This window comes from Eulemur rufifrons, chromosome 12 (genome assembly GCF_041146395.1).
Source record: "Eulemur rufifrons isolate Redbay chromosome 12, OSU_ERuf_1, whole genome shotgun sequence".
NCBI lineage: Eukaryota > Metazoa > Chordata > Mammalia > Primates > Lemuridae > Eulemur > Eulemur rufifrons.
Window position 1 is genome coordinate 20,308,579 of NC_090994.1, and position 21,224 is coordinate 20,329,802.

General features: G+C 42.1%; 1 protein-coding gene across 2 annotated transcripts in view; it reads left to right on the forward strand.

The window, feature by feature from the left end:
* The window catches only part of UNC5D (unc-5 netrin receptor D), a 497,786-nt gene that overhangs the window by 275,192 nt on the left and 201,370 nt on the right, over positions 1-21,224 (forward strand). For both annotated transcript variants that reach the window (XM_069485257.1, XM_069485258.1), the window contains exons 2-3: positions 2,021-2,239; positions 16,276-16,419. In XM_069485257.1, the coding sequence (XP_069341358.1) occupies positions 2,021-2,239; positions 16,276-16,419 (363 nt within the window). The remainder of the gene's footprint in view (positions 1-2,020; positions 2,240-16,275; positions 16,420-21,224) is intronic.

The following is a 21,224-nucleotide window of genomic DNA, read 5'->3' on the forward strand; positions in this document are numbered from 1 at the left end:
AAATATTAAAAACACCCCCTCCCAAGATTCTATCCCGAAACCTCTCTTACTCCCTGTGATAAATACACAATTTATTTTCCGAGTGACTTTATTGTACTTTTATGACATAAAGCGTTTGTCCATACTGTTTTAGAGTATTTGCTTTATAGTTTTTTGATACTTGCAATTACTTACATATGAGTTATCCTTTTCATTGCAAATACATTTCAGGGTTTATAGGTATTTTAAATTGTTTTTTATATGCAACTATTTTTTTTTTTCCCTTAAGTAGATGTAATTCAATGGGAAAAACATCTTATTTGGGAGAATCAAGCTATTGCAGTGGCGAATTTTGCATGGGTGTCACTTGTGGTAAAGACCATTTTTAGAACTCAGTGTCTCTCATTTTCTTCATTATACAAAATAACTCTTAAAGTCTGGGTCCCCCACCTTCTTTTATGTGTTTGAGAATTCTTCTTATAGGTTCTTAGAACATTAGCCCTACTCTTAATGAATTAGGTTTACCTTTGACAGTGCTCATTGATTTGGGTTGTTGACTTAGGAGTGAATAGTAAGAGGCAGTGGTCACAATTGCACTGATGGCATACGAAAGCCAGCTTAGGGCACAGGCTACACCCCTTCTCCCCCTGCCTCTCTCCTGGAAGTTGGGTCTGAGGGGTGGGATTGTTCTTCCAGGAGTTCACTAGGTTGCTTTCCTCAGCTTAGTCCCAGAGACTGGTTTGGTCTCCGTGGGAACAACCATCTCCAGGGCATAGTTGGTCTGGGTATTGAAATCCTTGCTTTCTTTGTTCTTTCAGTGGCATCTCCACTGTGCTTGGCAGTCAGACTCCTCTGCCCTGGATTTTGTGGTCATTTCCTGGGACTTGAGTTCTTTCCTAAGTGTACTGAAGAGACAAGGGAGCAAAGTCTTGGCTCCAGCTTTTCCCTTGTTCTGTTGCTTTATCAGTTCCCTACAGTTAGGGGAGAAACATATCTATTCCTCCCCGCCCCCCGCCTTTTTTTTAATGAGACATGGTCTTGCTCTAATTCCCAAACTGGAGTGCAGTGGCATGATCATGGTTCACTGCAGGCTCAAACTCTTGACCTAAAGTGATCCTCTTGCCTCAGCCTCCCCAGTAGGTGGAACTATAGGTGCGCGTCACCATGCCTGGCTAATATTTTATTCTTTTGCAGAGATGGGGTCTCACTATGTTTCCCAGCCTGGTCTTGAACTCCTGGCTTCAAGTGATCCTCTGGTCTCAGCCTCCCAGAACACTGAGATTACAGGCATGAACCACTATGCCCAGCCTGTTCCTTCCCTTTGATCAGACATAATTTAAAGCTTCAAGCTCAGAGCCATTTTAGTTTTAGTGATTAGCTTTAGTTCTCACCCTTGGTTGTGCAATCCATAGTATATGGTGGAGGAGTGTGGGCCAAACAAAGGCAAGCAGAAATGAACTGACATTCCTTTCGAAGAGTATTAAGTGGGTAAGTTGTCCAAGGCAGAATGTCATTACTAACTGCAGAGTTTCATAGGGTAAAGAAAATGGACAATTTAGAATGTTTTGGATGGATCTTATGACTGAGAATCCTCTACCATCATTACTATCATGCACACATATTTGTGGGAGAACAACATCTATTCTCACCATTTTTTCAAAGTTTTGAGGCAGCTTAGGGTCATCATTGAACCCTTTGTGGCTCACTAGAGTGAATCCTGAAATTCAACCTCTTACCCCACAGATGTTTATCTCAGTTCTTTCTTCAGAGAAGCTCAAGTTCAAAACTGAAGTTTGAGGAATCCTCCATTTATTCTTATAATTTTTCCAGTAACACTGAAGGTGCATCCAGCTGGAGGTCTTCTACCCTCTAGTTCAGCTTCTAGAAGATCATTCAACTACTCAAGTCTTACAGGCATGCTGTGTTAAAATGATGTGGTTTTGCAGCACAGATTCTTAGAGCTGGTGTGGGGTTAGCACTGTGTTCTGATTTATGTACTGTCCATTTGGACTGTGTTCTGATGTCCTCTTCAATTTTGCAGGAACTGACAATGGCGAAGCCCTTCCCGAATCCATCCCATCAGCTCCTGGGACACTGCCTCATTTCATCGAGGAGCCGGATGATGCTTATATTATCAAGAGCAACCCTATTGCACTCAGGTGCAAGGCAAGGCCTGCCATGCAGATTTTCTTCAAGTGCAACGGCGAGTGGGTCCATCAGAATGAGCACGTCTCTGAGGAGAGTCTGGATGAGAGCTCAGGTGAGCGTGTGGAGCTGTCAGAAGCTCTGGTAGCTCCTGAGATTCATGTTCTGTGTCTGGGAAAGGCTGTGGACCCCCTACCTCCTGCTGTTTTTGAATGAGGTCAGATTTGTATCACTCCATACTTACAAAACAAATCCTATCCTTGAGTGACCCTACAGCTTCCTTGGTTGTCTATTCAATATAGTACTGAGACTTTTTTTTCTTGCTCTATATAACTTTAAGAACCTAACTCTGTATGGAAGTTAATATTCTCACTGTAAATAAGATCAGGCAGTCACTGTTTTCATTTGGTGAGTTCTAAACATTTTTGAAGACAAATATGAAATCTTTCATCAAACCCTTTTTTAAAGCAATATAGTTTCAGTTTCTTTAATCTTCCTTCCTAGATATTATTCTTGTATACTTTATTCTCCACGGTTGCTCATTTCTGAGTCCTCTGTAAGTTTTTTTTGACTGCTGTGCAGTGGCAGATCCCAAATTAAATTGCCGTATTCTAGCAGGATCTTCGATATGAAAGAATTTCGGGACCATCTTTACATTATTAGTTTGGCGAATTTGGCTGAGAAGTGGTGTTGATGAAAACAATGATCATACTATTAATAGCTGATGTTTATGAAGCACTAATTATAAACAAGGCCTTATTTCAGCATCTGACAGGCATTATCTCGGTCTATACAACAGCCCTCCAGGGTAGATAATGCTATTATTACCTTCTTACGAGGAAACTGAGGCTCAAAGAGATGCAGTAAACTAAATGCTGGTGCTGGATTTATAAACAAAATAATTGGACTCCAAACCTTTAAAATTTATAACTTTTTATATTTTAGTAAATAAAAGAACAGTATATGCTTTTGAATTTTGGTTCCTCAGACTAGATCCAATCTGGTCACACTCTAGATTATTGATTTTATTAGTTCTGACTTGGCAGGATCACTAGATATTGGATTTTGAGGAGGTCAGAAAACCTCAGTATAATTAGGGATTTTCAAGTCAGCTTAATTTGCTAACTCTATGCCAATGCTTTTCAGTATACTAGGGTAGGTCTTCAAGAGAATTCAGAGATCGTAAAGATACAGCCTACGTAAGTGGGCTTTACACGAACTTACAGGAGTAAGACAAATACACCCCCACAAGTGCAATACAAATGAAATTAGGGTAAATGTCTAAAGAGAGGTATGTGGTGTTATGGAGAATTTTAGAAAAGAAGATCACATCTAACTAGGACTATCAGGAAAGGTTTTGTGGAATTGATAGCGTTTGAAAGGGACATTGATGAATATGTAAATAAGATATGCATAATGGATGGTACGTTATATGAGTGAAGAGGCGTTTCAGTGATCTGAAGGCCACAAACATTAGCAAATGAAGAAAAGTGAGTGTATGTTCAGCAGGAAGTTTAGTTTGTTTGAAATGTAAAATTAGGAGCTGGACACAGTGGCACACGCCAGTAGTTCAGCTACTCGGGAGGGTGAGGCAGGAGGATCACTTGAGCCCAGGAGTTCAAGACCAGCCTGGACAACATAGTGAGACCCCTGTCTCTTAACAAAAAACAATGTAAAATTAATGTAAGAGAATAGCAGACGATAGCTAGAAAGCTTAATCAGTGGCATGAAAGGCCGTAAAAGCCAGCATGTAGAGTTCTTTACTTAAGTTTGTGGCTATTTTGGTGGTGGTGGTGGTGATTGATTACATCGATGCATGAGAGGGCAGTGGTTGGAGCTCGGCTTCAGAGGATGAACCTGGCAGCAGCGTTGGTTAAGGAGAAACAAGAATGAGAGAGCCGGGAGACTTGCTTGGATAATTCAGGTGAGAGAATGTAAGATCTGGTCCTAGAGTGGAGGGGCCACAGAAATCAGAACTAGAATATAAATAATGTCATTAACAAGTAGAAAAATCTGAGATCATAGTTTGGCCAAGCTGAATTTGAGGTGCTTATGAGATACAATGAAGAGATAGAGAACGGGAACTTGGTAGAATTCAAAGATAGAAGAGTACATTTGGTAATCACTAGTAAAGAGTGAAGCCATGGAGATGGGGGAGTTGCAGAGAGAGAGGAGGTCCTATGACAAGCACATGGATCTAGAGGCATACCTCTTCCAGAGCCAGGAAGAGAGGAACCTCAGTGTCCAATAAAAGATAACCAGAGTGTTCTGTGTTCCAAAGCAAAAAGAAAAAGGTTTTCAAAAAGATCTTTAGGTAATGCTCTGTCTCTGCCTAAAAATCAATAAAGGACAAAGAACTAAACATTTTATGTATGTATGTATGAATAGTGCTAGTTATTATTCAGTTCTGAACCAATTTAGGATTGTAGTGTAAATACAAAACTTCAAAATGTAGAGAAACACCGAACACAATTTCCTATTCGTTCCAGATTGGAACTAGTAGGAGAAAGAAAGAAAAAATATCTGTTTTAGAGGTGATGTTCTTCAGACCAAATCATGCTTAGAATCCTAAAACCTAAGCGTGAGGACTAGAAGAGATCTTAGTGAAAACCGAACAGCTGTATTTTATACATTAAAAAATCTTAAGATCCAAGAGATACAAATAGTTCGTAGCATTGCTGTTTCCAAAACCCAGATCTTCTGATTTCTACTTCAGGTCAATTTCTTCAACGCTACAAGCCACCTTAGCCTACAGATTTTTCTATGCTTTCCTTCCAAATCAAAATACGTGCAAGTTCTCTTGGTGACATAAGGAAGGACTGCAGCACACAGCTCATCATTTTCCATCATGGATCTGTTTAGGGTTTTACTCACCCACGTGTATAATCCTACACATATCCCGTTAGAATTTCCTTATTCGTGACCCTTTCTGCCATGTCTGTAAAGGACAGTCTGCATTCATGTCATGTTTCTGACGCTGTCAGACAAAAGTTTCTCACAATCAAAGATAGACATTTCCAGGATTGCAGGTATAGTGTCCTTTTTGACAGAAGGATTTGGCCTAATGAAGGCAAAAGAAGACACCAGAATTGAATCTTGGTGTCAGAAAAGTTTCTGATTTTGTGCCCCGAAGGTTGGGACCTAGGATAGAACACAGGTGGATAGAACTGGTGTTGGGGAGATCGAGTCAGAGACTTCATCAGACTCACGTACCTTGGCATGAAAAACTCAAAGGAGAAGACTCTGGAATTGGGGAGAGGGCAACGAAGAGACAACATCTACCAAAGAAACAACAGCAGACTGTGAGAGGCTTATGTATTTCATACTCCATTAGTCCAATGAAAATGGACCGAATACCAGTGGCTTAGTGAGGCTGTATGTCTTATCCTCAGATGTCAGATGTCTCTGTCCTAGATTTTGCCTAGAAATGAACTCAAAATAGCAGAATCCCATTGGGTAAACTGTTCCAAATGAAATACAAAGAGCAGTGAAATAAGAGTGAAAAATGACCAGCCAGTTTTTATACCACTGCCAGGAAAATCTTATTCCATTCTCATTTAAAGACCTCTTGATAAGTATTGCAAGCCGGTTTAACAGTGCACCCCCTTATAATTTCACAACCCTCTGTTTTGTTATTGCTTCTCCTTTTTAATTCCCGTAGCATTGCTAGGCAACCCCATGGCATGCAGATAGCATTGTTGATTACTTTCTCCTACCTCCATGTAAAAAATCTCCTTCTCTCCACTTCCTTTTTAAAGAAAAGCACCCTCCCCCCAAAAAAGTCACATATTTCAAAAGAACTGGGCAGAACCCAACATTCATAAATGACAAAATCTGAAGAGAATATGTACCAATTTTTTTTTTGAAAAAGCTGTTGAGAAAGAATTTAAATTTTAACAGTTACCTCCTGAAAAGAATTTAATAAGCACAACCTTTCTTCCAAGTTATTTTGATTGAATCAATAAGAAAGAAATGTCTCTCCCTAAGCAGTTTTCTTCTGTGTAGTTAATGAAAATTGCTGTCTACCACACACTACAATTATGTTTTCTAAGCTCTGGATTAATAGTGGAATAGTGGCAACAAGAGCAAGATGAGTGGAGATATTATACCCCAAACCAATACATAAGTGCAATTAAGGTTGGAAACGAAATGGCCTCAGGTATTGAAAAATGGATGGATTACCTCCCTTGGGTGCTCCAACGCAGAGCTGGAGAACAGGGCTTGACTACCTTTACAGACTTAATGGCTTTTGATTGGATCTGTAAAATAATTCCTGCCAGCCCAGTAGGAGTGAATGACACCTGGAAGCCAAGGACAGTGGGACCACATTTAACCAGAGAGAGAGAGAGAGAGAGAGAGAACTGTCCATGTTATTTGAAGTCCTGTTGGAAGTAACTCCTCTTATGTCTTTGGAAAATGTGCTCTCCATTTCTGAAATTCCAGAGGATTTTGATATTCTTCTCCTTCACAGGCTTGCTTGCTTCACAGAACTCATGGGGAATGCATAGGGCCTGGGAGTGCCTGCAGTAGACACAGAATCTTGTGTGTCCTAAATGGGAAGCAATAAGTCCTTTCCGTTGTTAAAGGCTGCAAACTGCCTTTGGTCTTTCTGGTAATTTGGCCCTGTCATCGAACAGTTCAAATAAGAAGAAAAAGGATTATATGTTTTCATGCAATTTAGCTTGGAAAAACCCAGAGCCTAGAGTTCTTTCCTGCAAAAAGTACAATTTATTTGACATGAGTTACTGTGCTTGCACAGACAAGGCTATACCTCTTGGTAATGTACACTTGCAGTTCTCTGCACAAGCTAGGGGATCCTCTTTCATTTGTTCTGCCTCATTTCATTTGGAAATATGGGAACTCTTCCTTGTGCTGTTCCTCTGTTAACATCTGGACGCTTAGCGTTGAGAAGTAGTCTCAGCCCAGGAATCATGCCCCTGTGAGAAGGATGGAGTGTTCGGCAACACAGAAATTAAGAGCTTTAGTATAATAGGCAGACACACACACTCATACACACAACAACAAACAACAACAAGCCAAACACATCTAGGCAATTAGGATTATATTGCCTGTGGGAAGCTTAAATTATCAATAGGCTAAACCACTTTTTTATGGTTCAATAAAAACAGGAGTTCCCTTAACAACGCTCTGTGGCTCTTACCTTATTCCACCTCAGAGATATCGAACTTTAATGAGTGAAATAATGGGTATTCCGATGTGTTATGGGAAAAGTCTCAACTCTGGTAAACTAATATTTTTCTTTTTAAAGAATATCATTTCAAGGGCTTCATTGTGTGTGGTTTCCCTTTTTAAACAACTGGAGTCCTCTCTGGGGATAAAAGGTTAATGGGTTGTGTTGAGAAAAAGGAGAAGACTTAGACATAAAAATGTATTGCATTTTAAAAGTTTATGTCTCAGGACTTTGCTGTGCTAGGGGTGGGGATTTGAATATAGTATCTTCCAGAAAACCATTTCTGTGATGTTGCTCTCAGTGATTCACAAATCACCAAGGTACCTTTGGGAAGCATATAGCGTAGACCACATAACACAGAAGTGATCATTCTCTCAAGCGTCCCATTGACAGTTTGTGGGTTTACAACTCATTTTTATAAAAGCATTCTCTCTTCCCACCCTCGATTTCATCTTGTTCCTTCCTGTGTTTCTCAGAGAGAAAACTGACATATTCTTAAAAAGTTTTCAGGAAAATATTACAAATTCTCTCTATAACCTGTGGCAGAGTATCAAGGTCTTGTTTTTTGTGTCTAATTTAACCTTTACCTATGTCCCCCCCAAATTGGAGACCGTTTACTCTCATTCTGTCCTTAGCAATGATAGAAAGTAGCGAATCACTTTATATGATTTAGTAATAATTCCTGATATTGACCAGAGAGTTGTTCCAAACCCTTAATTTCTTGACCAGTGACTTTTTTAGTCTTTTCTGTTGATACAACATTAAGAAGGATGTTTATTTCTTGGATGTGGAAATTAAAAGATCTGAAAAAACAGAAACACATACACAAACAGAAATCTGGCGATAGCGCAGTGGTTAAAAGCATGGGTGTTGATGGTAGATGGCACCATGTTTGAAATCTGGCTCTTCATTTACAAACTGTTTAGGGTACGTGTATCACTTAGCTTCTTTTCATCTCATTTTCCCCATGTGTAAAATGGCAGTGATAATTGTATCCACCTTCATTGTTGTGAGAATTACAGCACCTAACATACATGACACACTAGCCCAGAGGCTCATGTATAGCCAAGTATTGAGTCAAAGTTAGCCCTCGGCTGGGTGCGGTGGCTCACACCTGTAATCCTAGCACTCTGGGAGGCTGAGGCAGGAGGATCGCTTGAGGTCAGGAGTTAGGGACCAGCCTGAGCATAAGCGAGACCCTGTCTCTACAAAAAATAGAAAAATTAGCCGGGTGTGGTGGCGCTTGCCTGTAGTCCCAGCTACTCAGGAGGCTGAGGCAGGAGGATCACTTGAGGTCAGGAGTTTGGGACCAGCCTGAGCATAAGTGAGATCCCGTCTCTACAAAAAATAGAAAAATTAGCCGGGCATGGTGGCACATCCCTGTAGTCCCAGCTACTCGGGAGGCTGAGGCAGGAGGATCGCTTGAGCCCAGGAGTTTGAGGTTGCTGTGAGCTGTGATGACTCCACTGCACTCTAACTAGGGCCACAGAGCAACACTCTGTCTCAAGAAAAAAAAAAAAAAGAAAGAAAGCCACCAAAATGGTGAATATAAAAATGGTATTAGTTTTTTGAATGAGGCAAGTGGCTTGTAATTATGATTCAGAAAACCAATACATAATTATGTGCTTTTACAATTCCAAAAAGATACAATGGCTGATACTATTAACAGGTGAATAGTAATTATTTGTCCTTCATAGAACAATACCACATTACTTGCATGTGACGCATCATTCAGGTTGCAGTGTGTCTTGGTGTTACTGTCAGAGCCGGTGGCGGTGGCACTGTGGGTGATACAAGTGGTGTGATGTCTGCCCTGACCATAGGTCATCAGCCGCGAGCAGGAGGTGATTTCAGAGGCTGAAGGAATGAGAAGTCACTCATTAGGGCAACAGAGTTGGAAATCGGGACTGTGGTCCCCACAGTGTTGTGACTAGGACATGGGGGGGGTGTCGTCCATGGAGACTGTCCTCTAACTAACCCTACCATGTCTATTTCTGCCTCGTAAATTTCCCGTCTTGCTATTAGCAGACAACACTATCAAGTTAATTTGCTTTCCTGTGCCAGACACCTCTGAGCTGATTAATTGTAATCTCTGGTGTGGAAGGAACTGGAGAGTCTGGGTGTGTTCGTTGGTTCTGTACTTAAGACTGAACCCGTGGTGCTTCTGAGGAAACGTGGAGTGCTTATTATCCCGGGGAAGCTAACGAGGATTCATTAGGCATGGTGTATATGCACATTCAAAGGGAGGCTTTTTTTTTTTTTTTGGTCAAAATACATTTTTATCTTGTTGCTAGGATGAGGTGGTAAAAGATATTTAGCCCTAATTAATCATCTGCCAGTAAAATGAAATATCATTCTGCCTTTTAATTATCTATATTTAATTTGCTATTTTTGGGAGCATATTGGCCTGAAGACATCTAAGCTCCTCCAAGATGTGGGGACACAGTTCCGTGACATTTCTTCCCTCTATCTCAGTTCTGAAACTTCAAATATTTGTGAGATGCGTGTGTTCCTACCAGAATCCTAGAGCCTTGTTTTATAATGGAAACCAAGCTCTATATTGGATGGGGTCAGAACTTTGGTCTTAGGTAGGATTGTCCCCACCCCCAGATGCTTTTCCTGATCCCACGGAGAGGTTAGAAGCCCCTCTTGTGTGACGTGGTAGCAGTCTGTGTTTCTGGTGTCTCGCAGTTGTCACACAGCTTTCTTGGGGCAGGTTGAACTGTCTCCCCCTCCAGCCTCGAAGCTCGTTGAGGGCAGGGCTCTTGATCATCTGCTTGTCACCATATCCTCAGCACCTAACACAGTGGCAGTTACTTATGGGGCACTCAACAATTATTTTTTCAAATAAATATGTGTTGCAGACCTTATGACATCTTTGATCTGTTTCTTATGGTATAGGACCTGGGGCAAAATAGCATACCAAAAATAGAAATAATGGTAACATAGTGTTAAGATGAAATAAGATAATGCATGTGATGGCATTAATAAGTATGATATGTAAATATCAATAATAACAGTCATATTTGAAATGCGAAGGAGCTTCCCATTGTTCACGCATATTTTCTAGGCTCTAGTCCTGAAACCAGTTAGAGACAAGTGGAAAACATTCCTTTATATGAGTGGTGGACTCACGTCGTCTCACCAAATGGGCTGTTTTCTGTCTGCTCAGGAGATAGGAAGAAGGGACTACCTTGGGGCCAAGTCCAGGTATGAGACGGGCTGAAATACTTAGGGAGGTGGTGGTCCATTAGAGAAAGATCTAGAATGCATGAGACTGTTGCTTTTCATGAGAAGTTAATTTTTTTTCTCTCCCAAGGCCCTGTGCTACTCATAAAGTTGCACTGGAATAGTTTTTTGAGCTTTGTTTACAAAACGGCGAATAATCATTCTCTCAATCATTTTCCCAAATGATCGCGAATCATTATAATGTAGAAAACGGGGCACAGAGCAGGTGTGAGGTGCAGTGTCGGGAAAAAGGACCCTGGAAACAGAGCACAGAGACCGGGGATAAGAAAACAGTTCAACCAAGAAACCTAGTTGGTTAGTCGTTGACTGCTCCATGTGGTCGGGGATAGGAAGAACATCTTAGAGGAGAAGAGGGTTCTCACTTCCTTGTTGGATCTACTGATTCAGCTTAGTAAGCCGAGCATCCTGCTGCAGAGAACGTGAGGCTGAGAGGACAGGTAAGCATTTGAGAACCGTGTCACACTCCTCCCAAGTCACCAGGTGTGTTTGGGAGCTGGTTGGCAGCAGTAAGCAGGGCAGGGTGCTGTGACAGGCCATGTGTCACTGTGATAATGAGCAGGTGATAGCAGGCTCAGGGCCAGGTGTTGGTGGTACCAGCTTGGAGCTGGCCCGGTCCTGAATGTTAAACACTGGTCCAGAATTCTTTATTTTCTCCAGAACAAGTCAGGATCTTAGACTAAGACTGTGTAACCCTTTTATTAAAAGTTGACCAGAAATAAAATATTTTAATTCTTTTTCTTCTTTATTTCTTTCCTGTTCTCTCTTATACACTTCCTTTCCTTGAACAGCGAAGCGTACACCTTCAATTAGTTTGAAAATTCTCTAACTTCTGGTCTCCCAATAGGATTAGACCTGCTAAGAGTAACTAGTGTTTCCTATCTGATAAATAAGGGGATTATAGCAATAACTGCTGTCAGCATTTTTCTCATTTAAACAAATAAAGCTGACAAATGATGAAGTTCTCTGCTGCTCTGTTATGTTTAGTACATGCAGGGCAATTATTCATCTGCTGCCAACGTTAGTGTATCCACAGCTAAACCGTCCAGCAGTGTAGAAGGCTGATTAGCATTTGAGTACCATAGTCATATTTTTATATTCTCTAAGACTCTCTGCTCCATAACAAAAGCTGATGGTTATAATTCTCACAATAATTTAAAGGGTTGGACTTTTCCGTGCTTATTAGAGTTATGCATGTTATCGGGTACAATGCTGCTCTTATTTATGAGATGCTGTTTTTTTCATTTGCCTGGAATTTTTGCTGCCCTGTAGCATTTCCTATGAACCTGTTAGCTGCCATCTCTGGAGATGCAGAAGTGGATGGCTGGGTGCTGTCTCTGCATGCAGCGCTGTGGGGTGAACTTCAGTGGAGGAGGGGATGGGAGCTGGGGTTTCCTTAAGTAGAGCTGCTTTCCTTGGAGGTTTCTCATGTGTGGGTGTATGTCATATATGCATACATGTACATGTATGTACACATATACTGTTAAGTCTATACACATACTGCATATGGAAATGTGTGTATATGTATGTGTATATATGTGTGTATATATCACTACAGAAGTGAAGATTTGAGAAAGAATATTTTTCAAATTTTTTTTTTTTTTTTTTTTTTTTTTCCTGTTGCCCGGGCTAGAGTGCTGTAGTGTCAGCCTAGCTCACAGCAACCTCCAACTACTGGGCTCAAGCGATCCTCCTGCCTCAGCCTCCCGAGTAGGTGGGAATACAGGCATGCACCAGCATGCCTGGCTAATTTTTTCTATATATTTTTAGTTGTCCAATTAATTTCTTTGTATTTTTAGTAGAGACGGGGTCTCGCTTTCGCTCAGGCTGGTCTCAAACAAAAAATATTTCTTATGCATCAGTTATTTCTTATTATGGAAGCGAAAAAGCATAATAGACACAAAGTATTCATCATTTTCCAGAGATTCTTCTGGGGACGATGGTTTGATAAAACTGAAGACCTCATGTTAGAAGAAGGCCTAATCCAGAGAGAATGCACTATTTGTGGGATGGTAATGCCACCTGTGGCCTTTTAAGGAATCCTGCCACCCAATGCAACTGATAGGGAAAATAACACTGTGTTTGGGTACAATTGGTTTATACTCATTTTGCTTTGCTGAGCCCACGGGGGCCTCTGCTGGGAATTTGAGGCATCGTAATCTTGAAATTGTGACTTCACCACTTTCCTCCCAACTGTGGTTAGTTTGGATGAGGGGTTGCAAACCCTCCTGACGAGAATGGGATAAGATCAGTTATTGATCTTCATAGTGGAGCACCCTGGTCTACTGTTTGTCTATGGGATCATGATTTCTAGTTGGGATCTTGCTGACCCTACGAGGACTGCTCTGCCCTGGGCTGGCTGATTCTTAGAGATAGCAAACAACTGGCCTGGGAGCTTTTCGTACGCCAGAAAACCAGTCCAGAGCCCATAGCTCTAACCACCTGCTCTACGGAGCTCTCACACTCCAAAGTACTCGTCCCCAGGACCAGATACCAGACAAGTAGGGACAGCCACTGTGTCCCAGAGCCCGCTGACATTATTGGGTTGTCTCTTCACTGTTTTGTTTCCTTTGCTGTGCAGAAGCTTTTTAGCTTAATGTCATCCCATTTGTCCATTTTTGCTTTGGTTCCCTGTGCTTTTAAGGTCTTACTCAAAAAAATCTTTGCCTCAGACCAATGTCCTGGAGTTTTCCCAAAGTTTTCTTCTAGTAGTTTCATAGTTTCAGGTCTTAGGTTTAAGTCTTTCATCCATTTTGACTTGATTTTTGTGTATGGTGAGAGATAAGGATCTAGTTTCATTCTGCATGTGTATATCCAGTTTTCCTAGCACAATTTATTATCCTCCCCCACCCCAGGGTATGTTCTTGGCACCTTTGTCGAAACGGATTTGGCTGTAAATGCATGGATTTATTTCTGAGTTCTCAATTCTATTCCATTGGTCTAGGGGTCTGTTTTTATTCCAGTGCCATGCTGTTTTGGTATTGGTATTTATGGTATTGGTATTTATTTTGGTATTTATGGCTTTGTAGTGTATTTTGAAGTTGGGGAGTGTGATGCCCCCAGCTTTGTTCTTTTGGCTCCAGATGGCTTTGGCTCTTTGAGGTCTTTTATGGTTCTATACACATTTTAGGATTGTGTTGTCTTATCTGGGTATGTCACGGGTATTTTGGTAGGGGATTGCATTGAATCTGCAAAGTACTTTGAGTAGTATTGTGTGTGTTCTGCAGTGGCTGGGTGAAATGCTTGAACACATTTATGACCTTTCAAGGTTATTGAATGTTTGTTTGGTGAGACCAGGAAGAGAGGTGGGTGGATTCTGCCTTAATGGGTCTCCCTGGCCTGCAGCAGAGCAGTCTGGCCTGGTACAATTGCCCTACATCCTACTGTGTGCATGGGTTTGATGTTCTCTCTCCTCCCTTTCACTCTTCCAAGTAGATCATCCACCATTTGCCTCAGATCAAAGAGAAAAATACAAATCAAGCCCTCTTCTCCGGAGACAACTGCCTTAGTTTTACCTATTCAACGTTACTTTCTAACAGGCATGTTTTCTGCCCTAACAGACTTTTTAAAAAAAATCTAACTATTTCCCCTTTCTGTGATATTTTCCCCTCCTCTTTGCCTGCCAACCCGTCCTTCTCCTTGTTTTGGTCCTTCCACTCATCTTTCGTGTTTTATTTAAGTGTCAAGAAACAAACCAAAAAAGCAGCAGCAGCAACATCATCATCTCTAAGGCGTCTTTCTTCCTATTCAACACAGGACACAGCTTTTAGGAGCCTTACATCTGACAGGGAAAGCACAGTAATTTTGCACTTTCCACTAACAGGAGGAGCGCGAATTATCAACTGTCATCAAGATGATTTTCTGTATGTGGGTTCATACCTCAAACTGTGCATGGCGATTGATACGCCATGACTGTCTCTCATCACACGCTACGCATATTATCGATTGGGTAGAAGGGAACGCCCCCCCCGCCTGACTAACCCTGCACCCCCATTCTTGTCCTTTAAATCCTGTCCCTGTTACGTGATGATGTCCTCCTCCACCACCGAGGCTCCTGGGCTCGTTTTGATTCTACTGATGCTTCTGTCCCATTTTGCTTTTCAACTTAAAGGAAGAAGCATAGTTAGGCACTTAATTTTTTTTTCTTTAAATGTTCCATGTGTTAGTCTTCTTTCCATAAAGATAAGTGCCTAAAAATACGGGGACAGAATGGAATTCTTGAGGGGCACCTTTATGTCGTGCTGGTTTTGGTGTAAGACAACCCGGTTCAAACTCCGGACCCTCCATTTACAAACTCTGTGACTGTGGACAGGCGACTTAGCTTCTCTATATCATAGTTCTCATGCCTGCAAGCTGGGGCTGCAGTAGCACGCGCTGCCTCAGTGTGTGTGCAAATGTAATGGGTGAATACATTCAAGGCTTACCGTGATGGAGACACTCACGTGGAATTCACTTATAAGCATCGCCTCTTCCCCCCCACGCTGCCTGGCCTAGAGCAAGGCACAGCCGCAGAGACTGTGACGGGTGGAGAGGACACGCTGGCTGTAAAGGCTGCTGCCCTGTTTGTGACGAGTTAACTGATAGGGCTGGGGTGTCCCCTTTCATCCTTGGCACTCGTGCAAAGTGACTGTTCTTCCCCAAAACAGAAAGGCTTAATAATCCTTGGTCAAAGGTGTGGAAGAAGCTCACACTCTCCAGTTACGGGCACCAAGCTACATTCCAAACTATTAGAAGGAGAATGCAAAGTAATAAAAAACCCACTAAAAGGTTAAGGCCTTAATAGCTCTATCCCAGTTCACCAGCGTAGCCTTAGCCCCTCTTTCTACGAAAGCGTCTCTTTCGTTGCCTCCTTGTACCATCACTATGGGGCCCCTCCTGGGTTCTCCTGAGAGGGCTCTAAGAGTAACTTAGTTCATGGGTACAACTATGTTATAGCAAAAAATAAATACAAAAAAAAGATAAATATTTGAGGTGATGGTTATCCCAATTACTGTGATATGATCATTACACACTTTGTGCGCTTATAAAAATATCCCATGCACTCCAAAAACAGGTACAACTATGAGGCAGCAATTTAAAAAAAATACCAAAATGTACCCAAAAAGAGACTAATTTAGCTCAACTTGTCTGCTTCCCACCTGTGTTTGTGTTTCCTTGGGATCTCGTTGGCTTCGCTGTCCTGAGCCTTTGAAGTGGATGCTTTGGCCCTTCCTTGGCCTGGTCACCCGTGTGCACATGTTCACCGTCCCTTCTCTCTCCTTTGCGACACTGTGATAATCCAGTGACCCTCCCCGGCTGCCAAACCCAGGGGCGGGGGCACCTAGAACAATCTGGAACTGTGTCTGTCTCTGAGGTTAGTGTGGCGAGGCCTCTTTGAGCTTCCACGATCCCAGCGGTTGACTTAGCTACCACATTCCTCATCGTGGATTTGACCCAAAGAAAGACACAGAAAAAGCATCGAGTCAGGTCACTGTGAAAACCGTGATATTGCAGGGGAGGCTCCGTCGCTTGCTGATACCTTACGCTCGCGCTTGCCAGCCTACTCAGCTGTTGGGATTTAATTAGCAGTAATATATTATTGTCAAAGTAATTAAAACCTTGCCTTGATTAAAAACAGAATTGCTTAATTAAAAAGCAAAGGTTTGGCTAACCTTAACTTTCTGTTTGAGACATACAACGGCCTCAGCTGATTCTTCCTGTCTCCTCCCCATCAGGCTTGAAGGTCCGTGAGGTGTTCATTAATGTCACCAGGCAGCAGGTGGAGGACTTCCACGGGCCAGAGGACTACTGGTGCCAGTGTGTGGCGTGGAGCCACCTGGGGACCTCCAAGAGCAGGAAGGCCTCTGTGCGCATAGCCTGTAAGTACGCTCTGGGTGACCTTGTCCCGGGGGAACCATTCTGGGTGACCTTGTCCCCGAGGGAACACAGACAAGCATTATATAGAGTAGCAGAGGGGGTCTGGCAACATCAGATGCTTCTGCATAATATAGATGAGAACAGGAGCAGCAAGAAACCATCAGAACTCTCCCTCTACTCGATTTGTATTATACTCTTTTTAAATGGTATTTGGAAATGTTTGATAATTTCACCCGGAGTACAATCAGCGGATCCGTTTGGCTAAGAGATTCTGCCTAGATTGTCAGAGTGCAGGTGTCTCAACAATGCCAGGAAAGACGGTTCCTGAGCGAGAGAAACCCACGCAAATGCATTCTGCTGCTCACCGTCAGTGACAGAGTTCAGGGGGCCTTGACGGGGAAAGTTGAGCAATGACTGTTTATCGTCCTTTCCAGCAAATCTGCAAAAATAAGAGGTTAAAGACATTAAGGGATGTCTATAGTCTACTGGTAAATCTCTTCTCTCTGAATCTTAAAACATGGAAATGAGTTTTTAAACTGCATTTGTTTGACCCAGGTAGGATTCGTGTACAATACACTTCTTCCTTCCAAATGCTTTAAAAAAAAAAATACACACTCAGAAAATAATAAGAAAGAAAATTGCTTTTCAGGAGAGTCTAAGATTTCTTTATCATATTTCAGCATCGGTGTTTTTATAATCTAAAATAATGTAGAAATACCCAGACTTCTTTTCTCCTCCTTTAAAATGTCATCAGCCCACCCACGCCCATCACCCCACCTCCGTGGAGCCCCATAAAACCTCCTTTGTGTGCCCAGGGGTGTATAGCGCCCCCCCTCCAGGATGAAATTGGGAGATGGAGGCAGAGATGGTTATTGTTGTTTTATTCAAATACTGTCTTTTGAGAGTGTCACGAAGAATACGGGACAAGGGAGATTTATTTGAGGACTCAAGTAATTCTTCATAGCAGATGTTGATGGTTTAGGGATTGAGAATAGGAGTGAATTGCTATTTGCAGAGACATTTATGTTTCTTGGGAAATGAAATCTTCCTCTCAAAGTACACATTTCACCTTCACTCCGCTGGCGATCCGGGAGGCCCTCTCCTGGGTGGTGCCTGGGCCCTAGTAGGCCAGGGAGAAGAGGTCACCTCATAAGCTGTGCCCTTGACCTGAGAGCCATAGGAAATATTAGCGGTTTTCCTGTGGTTGGTTAGTTAATTAATTTTAGCCAACAAGTATATTATGACTCTAAAATAGCAGGTCGGCTGAGAGGAGGAATATGTTTGCATTTACTCTTCTGTTAATAAGCTCATGTCTGTGCTCCCAGCATGGCCTTGGCCTTGGCTTTGCCATTCAGGGCATTTGACCCGAATCAAGACAAAGCAGGTATCCTCTGGGCTCTTTCTGCAGGGAGCAGAGGCCAAAGAACATGAGGGGTTTCAACACAGCTTCCCTCAATTTCTTTCTTTTCAACCCACTTTTTTCCGTCCCCTCCTTCCTTCTCTCCCCAAAGGCCCACGTGACCTGTTCTCTACACTACTATAAATGCCATCTCCCTGACCTGTCCACGCCCCACCTCTCCCATTTCCATCTTTACTTAATTTCTGGTTACCAGTTGCCTGCTAGAAACCTCCAGGGATTTCTTTGCAGGGAAAAACTTTGCTTTTGCTTACAAAGTTTGGCAATGAATGGCTCATACCCACCTTCGTTAATTTCCCGTAAGCTTGGATTGTGTACGGTGTATGTCACCCTCGTCTCTCTGGCATGTGCCTTCACTCCCCCAGTTCCTGGTTTCCCACGTGCATGGCGTGGCGGAGAACCCAGACTCCAGAGTCCTGTTGGTTTCCAGTTTCAACCCTTCTTAGTTTTGAGATGGTAGACGATTTATTTTCATCTCTTCGTGTCTTAATGTTTTCATCGATAAAAGGGTGCCTACTTCATGGAACCATTTTGAGAGTTAGAGGTATTTATATCTATAAAGTGTTCAAAAGTATCCTTGGCCCAGAGTTAGCACCTGTTAATCACTGGCTATTATTTTATGACATACTTGATCCTCCGTAGCACCAGCATCTTGCACTCGTAGGTGTGTTAATCCTTATTAAAACTAAATGAATTCAAATTTTAGTGCCTTAGTAATTTTTCTGTAGATTATGGATATATGGATTCTTTATAAAATTTTATTCTAGGTCAGCCTTAGGTATGATAGAATCTCCCAGGTATGATAGAATCAAAGAATGTTAAAAATGGAAAATGCTTTTCTATTCTGTCACTTTCCAACTTTTTAGAGTCACGAGATACTTTCCCAGTAATAATCTCACAAATGTCTTCAGAGGTTAAGAAAATATGTTGTCATTCTTGTATATGGCATGCACATATATATGAGAGAAAGATATTTAAAAATATCTGACTATCATTAACGCCTATATTATGCAATTCACTTAATATAATCTCTAGTAATATTTGCAACATATTTTTAATTTCTTCCCATGTAGCAAGTGAGAGGTTGTTTAATTTGTCTAAAATTATTTATGCAAGCCAAGACATGATTTGTCATTAAATATTGCATTTGACTTGGGGACCAGTGTACATTAAAATGTAAATTGGAATTTAACTAGTGTAATGGCATCAAGAGTGGGGGGGGGAGGGAAGGAATTGCCTTTAGGACCTTGCTTGGAATTCTTTTGATTTGCTTGCAGGAAAAAAAAGGTTTTTAAAAAATAACTTTCATGTTATGCTGGAATAAGAAAGATGATTTCTGGCTGCTTTTGGTAAGCACTTCCCAGCAAATAACACACTGTGTGTGAGGATAGGCTTTATTCCCAATAAATGAAAAGCCCAATTGGATATAATTGTCACTGTGTATCTTCTTATTAAGATTGGTTTTTGAAGTACTAGAGACATCTTAAAGTGCTAAAAAAGGATTTGATAGGTCAGTGCAGCTTATGAATCTGATGACAGTCATCTTGCGGGGGCTTTGCAGAATTAGTATCACTTTTACATCATTCATTAAATTGTTGTAGTTCAACATCAGAGCTCCTTATGCTTCCTACATTTAACCAATTATGCATTAAGAATTTAATCATTGTATAACTGCTGTGGGCAAAACCGCCATGGCAGCTGGGACATTGGGCTGAGGGACGTATCGACCAGAAATGTCTTGACATGATCACGTTAGCCAGGAACACCAGGAAGCTCGCTTTGGCTCTCCTAGAGATCGTTCAGTGTTAAAGGGTGGCAATACAAACAGGAATTATTTATTTGTGTGGCTCATGTATTCGTGGAATTGGACTCACATGGGGCATTAGTTAAGTATGCAGAGTCCTGGCTTCCACCCGAAACCTTCTGCATCAGGCTTTGGGGGAAGGGCCTGGAAAGTGTGTTTGTATCCAGTTATCCAGGTGATTCTATGATCAGATAACTTAGGGATATCTTGCCCAGGAAAAGTGTTTCTCAAACTTTAACATGCATGCCCGTCAACTGGGATCCTATTAAAATGCCAGCGATTCAGGTAAAAATGATTTTGTAAATCCGGTGTAAGGCCTGCAGTTTTATGTTCCTAATGAGCTCCCTGGATGCAGACGCTGCCCATTGGTCTGTGGACCGTACTTTCAGCAACAAGGCTCTAGAATGCCTTTATGAAGCACTCTTTGTGAAATGTTGATTTAATCCGTCCCCCCAACTTCTTCACTGAACAGCTGGGAAAGTGATGTTCCAAAAAGTTAGGTGAGCCAAGTGTGGTGGTACACACCTGTAGTCCCAGCTACTCAGGAGGCTGAGGCAGGAGGATCGCTTGAGCCCAGGAGTTCGAGGCTGCAGTGAGCTGTGCTTGCGCCATTGCACTCCAGCCTGGGTGACAGAATGAGACCCTGTCTCTTAAAAACAAAAGGATTAGATGACCAACCAAAGGTCACCTGGCTGATGGCAGACAGACAGACATGGACCCAGATCTTCCACTACTCCCTCACCCCCTGAATGTTCTTACTGCTAAGCTGTGTTGATTCTTTTCTGTTAAATAGGTGTTTAAAAACCACACTAGACAAGTTCATGTGCATTTGAGTGTTTCCTTAAGGAAAGCAGTGATTGCTTTCTCTCCTTACTCCCTTTATGAGTAAATTGCATTCCTCCTCACGGTCAAGTTAGAGTGTGTGCTGTGGATGTGTTTTAGGAGCCAAAGTGCCTGTCATATGAAACTATTGTTTTTTTCCATAATGATGCCACACTATGTCAGGGAGATGTTGGCTGCCCATCCAACTGCCTGGGGCTGGAAATAGCTGAGGCCCAGTTTCAAAAGTGATTTTATACAGGTTAAAAATGAATAAATAAAGCCAACCTCCACTTACCCCACCCAGAGCTGGCAGAAGTCCGTCTCCAGGGGAGGACTCCCACGGGCCCCCTCCCGTGCATCTGGCTCAGCTGAGCGGGGGGTAGGCGAGCACTGTGGCATCTGTTACTTCTGCTCCTGGACGGCTGTCAGAATGAGGAATATTCAATTATTCCTCGTTGTTTATTTTCACGTGTGAACATTTGGCTACTTAGCCCTTTCTTTTCTTCCTTGTTTTTCTCTCTCTTTGCTGATAAAATGTTGTGCCTGCATCGTTAACCCTTGACTGTGCAAACCCTCTTGACGCCTGGGCCTTTTCTCCAATATGGGAGAGGGTGTCGGGGAATAGAGGAAGCGTTCGCCTGTTGTTGCCAAGCCTCTGATAGCAAGTTGGCCAAGGAAGAAAATACAACAGGAAACCACTATTTTGCGTTTTTTTTTTTCCCCTACAGTGTATAAAACATGATACATCCTGAATATAATTTAAA